At 39.4% G+C, this 4,542-nt stretch overlaps 1 protein-coding gene across 1 annotated transcript in view; it reads left to right on the top strand.

Annotated features, from left to right (window-relative positions):
- Positions 1 to 1,388: 1,388 nt before the first annotated feature.
- The window catches only part of rpe (ribulose-5-phosphate-3-epimerase), a 5,526-nt gene continuing 2,372 nt past the window's right edge, over positions 1,389 to 4,542 (top strand). Inside the window, exons 1-4 of the mRNA XM_010797159.1 lie at positions 1,389 to 1,585; positions 1,962 to 2,041; positions 2,154 to 2,293; positions 2,401 to 2,535. Coding sequence (XP_010795461.1) covers positions 1,464 to 1,585; positions 1,962 to 2,041; positions 2,154 to 2,293; positions 2,401 to 2,535 — 477 coding nt within the window. The 5' untranslated portion in view covers positions 1,389 to 1,463. The remainder of the gene's footprint in view (positions 1,586 to 1,961; positions 2,042 to 2,153; positions 2,294 to 2,400; positions 2,536 to 4,542) is intronic.

The following is a 4,542-nucleotide window of genomic DNA, read 5'->3' as shown; positions in this document are numbered from 1 at the left end:
CAATACATTGAAAATGAAATAATATTAATATAAGTGATAATACATGTATGTGGCATGTCATTTATATTTATTTTTAACTATAGATCAGCATTTTAAAGATATACACTAAAGATTTTCTTTCTCTGGTCTCATTTGTATGTCATTGTTCAAGCTGCTGTTGGGTAACAGGAGATTAAAGACTTTTTTCTAAAGGTAACAGTCCAACTGATCTCTTTTTTATATTTCTTCAAAGAGTTTTCTATCTTGTGAGGAATAGATTCATCACAGGTCTGTTGCAGACAATTTACCCTGCAGGCTAGCTTTCTCTTCATCCAGCCAACTGCTTGAATCAATAAAACCTATTTTCTAAAGCCCAGACAACTTTATGTCGATACGTGCCTGTGTCCTTGTAGTACCAAGTGTGGAAAACTATTTTCTTCTATGATGCCATTAAACTATCTGGGTATATCTGTTCATGCCGTCACGTTACTTATATTTTCAGTGAAGGCACAGCTGAATGACAGAGACAGATGGATGGCTGACAAGCAGAAATCTCAGTGACAATAAAAAACAAAACCAGATACTAAAAAGCTACAGAAAAACTGGAGCAGAGAGAATGCTGGATAAATTAAATTGAAAAAAGGATTCAAAGAGTTTCCCAATGCTTTATCTTTTGCACCATTTAGTAATCGGGGTCAAAAGTAACACCCTGATTACAAAACAGTGTCCCCTTTTACCCAACAAAGTTTCCTATGAATCACATAGGTTTTGTTCACAGGCTACTGTTTTTTATAGAATTCTCTGCCAAAGTGGCTTTATATAGTCCAATAAAAAGTATTGGCACCGTGTATGCACAATGAAGAGGCTACTGGCAGTTTTATTACTGTATTCTTCCCCTCAACCAACAATCAGCCTTTCAAATTAAATCCAACGAAAAGGCCGGAGACGTCAGTACATCACTCATTATGAGCTTTGCGCCATCTAGTGTCGAGAAGTAGGGAATGTCTTATTTTGAAGGAGGACGTTTGAGTACAGTAATTAGACTTGATAGCAATTTAACAAACAACTAAATTGAGAACGGAAAGTAAATATGTTTAAAATGTCTCAAATCTACATTTCAGGCTGCAGGGGGAATTATATTTAGAGGTTGAAATTATGAGGCATTTCAGACAAACCTTAACTTTAGAAAATGTTTGAATAAAGGACATTATGATGAGTTCAGATTACATTACTTTTATATTGTGACACTGATATTCCTGCATGCAATATTTTGAATACAGGACTTTAATTGGTTAGAAATTACCTTTTAAATTGAGAATTGCTACTTTAATTTAAGTACAAATTAAGAAGAACTTCTTCCAACACTCAATATGACAGAAACTGTAGCTGTTCATGGTTTTTATTTTGAAAGGTATGAGCGGAAGTTGTAGTGTGTGTTGTGTTGACTGGTGTTAGCTGCCAGGCTGCATGCAGACAGTACCAGCATGGCTTACAGTGCAAAGATCGGGCCGTCCATCCTGAGCAGCGACTTGGCCTGCCTGGGCCGGGAGTGCGTGCGAATGATGGGCTGCGGGGCAGACTACCTGCACCTGGACGTTATGGACGGGTCAGTTAAATGTGTTAATAACTAAAGACAAGCTAGCATGCTAACGACTAGCAAGCCGATAGGAAGTTCAGTGCGCGAGAGCTAAAGTTGAGCTAAAACATCAACAAGCTAACCTAGTTCACCAGAAGTAAAGCTGGGGAAGCCAATATTTATGTAACTGGGTTTATTTTGCTTAAGTGTGTAAATGAAGAGGGTTTTAAAACCTCAGGGTGTCAAACATTATAAGTCTTAACAGCAGACTTCCTCCTTTTACCTGCTAGTGCAGTCATTGCTTACCTTCCTCTTGTGCAATGCGTTTGTTTGCAACTGATAATGCAACAATAGAGAATGTCATTCCAGCTAGAGGTTCATTATCTGTGTTTGTTCCTTTTTTAAGGCACTTTGTACCCAACCTCACATTTGGACATCCGATGGTAGAGAGCCTAAGGAAGTCAGTAGGCCCAGACCCTTTCTTTGGTGAGAGAAGACCCATTCCTTATCATATGCTAGACTTACCATAACCTAATTATCCAATCAAGTTATCCATGCCTTTGCTCTGTGCAGTACTGTTAAAGTTGTAATGTTTCAGACATGCACATGATGGTGTCCCGGCCGGAGCAATGGGTGAAGCCCATGGCTGCAGCAGGAGCCAACCAGTACACATTCCACATAGAGTCCACCACCAACCCTGGAAACCTGATCAAGGAGATACGAGAGAGTGGCATGAAGGTGAGAAAATAAAGCTGCAAAGCATGATGCAGAAAAACATTTGTGCTTTCGCGTGCACATTTTTACAAACATAAGTGAACTATACTGAAACTTTGGGATTTTTGTAGGTGGGTTTGGCCATAAAGCCTGGTACTACTGTTGAAGAGCTAGCACCCTGGGCTAACCAGATCGACATGGCTCTGGTCATGACTGTTGAACCTGGCTTTGGAGGACAGAAGTTCATGGAAGACATGATGCCCAAGGTAAGGAAATACCATAGGTAGAAAGAACAGGAGCCTTACACACCACCGCAAAACCAAATAGGCTTTGAAAAGTGCATACAGTAAATTAGCTTCATTTTTATATTGTGATTTTGAGACATTATAAGTTACAAAAGGGCCATTAGTACTGATTTGACATTGAAAGCAGAGATAAAGAAATCCCTACTATTGCAATTATTTTACTTTTAACTTATATTCACATTATTACCAAACTTGGAAAGAGAAGATCGCATATACCGAAGGTAAAGCACATGGGCAAGAATACAACAGATTGCGCACTGCGCCAAACATTGGTGCCCTGTGCTGACACAGCATTCCCACTATCTGTTATGCTACGCACAAAATTCTTTATTCCGCTGGGTTATTTTGCGCTGCTTCTTCTCCCACATTGAACATCGCAGAAACTCCGTTCAAACATCAAAATGTTCAGCTCGGTCTGGAATCAATGGCTATTACTTTTATCATTCATAACTTTAATAATTCCAGAGATACATCCCATAATACATCCCATTTTTAACATGGAAGTCAATGGAGAAATTCTTCAGACTTCAACAATCTTCATGCAACTTCAACTGCTAACTGCTCCTTCTTCAACTGCTAACTGCTCCTTCATACCTTCACTCAGAAACCTCATTCCAACTTTAAAATGTCACACATCTTTCTGAAATTATTCGTGTATCAGCTTTTAAATCTGATTCTTACTTTTACAGATATTAAACATTGTTCAGACCTTGGCAAAGAGGCCTTCTTCAGATTTTAGAGTGCGCAATGTCACAGCTAGAGTGGAGACAGATTTGATTTTGCCTTCATATTTTCTTTTAAACCTGCCATAATTCCCAAACCCTACATTCCAGAGACATACTTTTTCATGAGAAATGTAGGAAAACATCTCGTAGCTTGGAAAATGAAAAGAAATTAAGCAAAATAATTAAACAAAATGCCTCTTGAGGGCATGAAGTGACAACAACTTTCAACATGTCTCTATTAAAGCCAATTGTAAATTCAAGTTGATCTTTACTCACAGCATTAGCCGCACACCTTTAGTTAATCTGCCAAAAAGGCCACATTATTAACCCAAAAGTACACAAAAATTACACTTCAGATGCTCATGTTCCTTGACATGATTCACACGTTGAAATTTCACCGATATCTGTTACGGTTCTTCAACAAAACGTTCACATGTAAGAGGTTTATCTCATTCCGAACAATGCAAATGCTCTCCTCTCACAGATTACTTCACATCACCATGGAAACCTTTGATCTCTGGACACGTCGTTAGCTCAAATATAAACACCTGTGTCATGGAACACGATGATGTCATAACTCCAACTGACATGCTCAGAGCAGCAGACTTCAGATAATGGTTAATGGTCCAGCCTTCAACATGTCTATGTGCCATTAGTGATTTTTCCTCAAAAGCTGTTGCCATGGCAATGCATCCATCGCCCTAAAACACTATATTGCTATAACTCCTATGAAAATGGTCAAAAAGTGCTCAAACGCCACATGTGTGCTAACAGTCCAGGGTTGCGTTCGGATAGTTTAAAAATCAGCTCCTAAATTCTAACCCTATCTCCTATTCCTTGACCTCTGAGTGAAACGTCACGGGGTTAAGGGATAGTGGATAGGAGAATTCAAAAGGACTTAGGAGAAGAGACTGCGGTACTTTAGAGAATCCGACGTGTTTATGATGCGCCAGCGGACGTCATTGTGTGCGTCTGCTGCTGTGGGGAAGCTATGGAAACTACAGTGTTCTATACAACGGACTACATGGATGTTTAATAAGAACGAGGGACNCGACGTGTTTATGATGCGCCAGCGGACGTCATTGTGTGCGTCTGCTGCTGTGGGGAAGCTATGGAAACTACAGTTTTCTATTCAGAGGATTACAACATGGATGTTTAATAAGAACGACGGACTCATCTAGAGACTCTGCACCGTGCTCTGATGCTGTTGCTTTATGAACAACAGAGAAACATATTCTTCATG

Source organism: Notothenia coriiceps, unplaced genomic scaffold (assembly GCF_000735185.1).
Source record: "Notothenia coriiceps isolate Sejong01 unplaced genomic scaffold, NC01 NC01_scaffold00037493, whole genome shotgun sequence".
NCBI lineage: Eukaryota > Metazoa > Chordata > Actinopteri > Perciformes > Nototheniidae > Notothenia > Notothenia coriiceps.
Note: the sequence above shows the minus strand (reverse complement) of the source record. Positions and strands in the feature narration are given on the sequence as shown.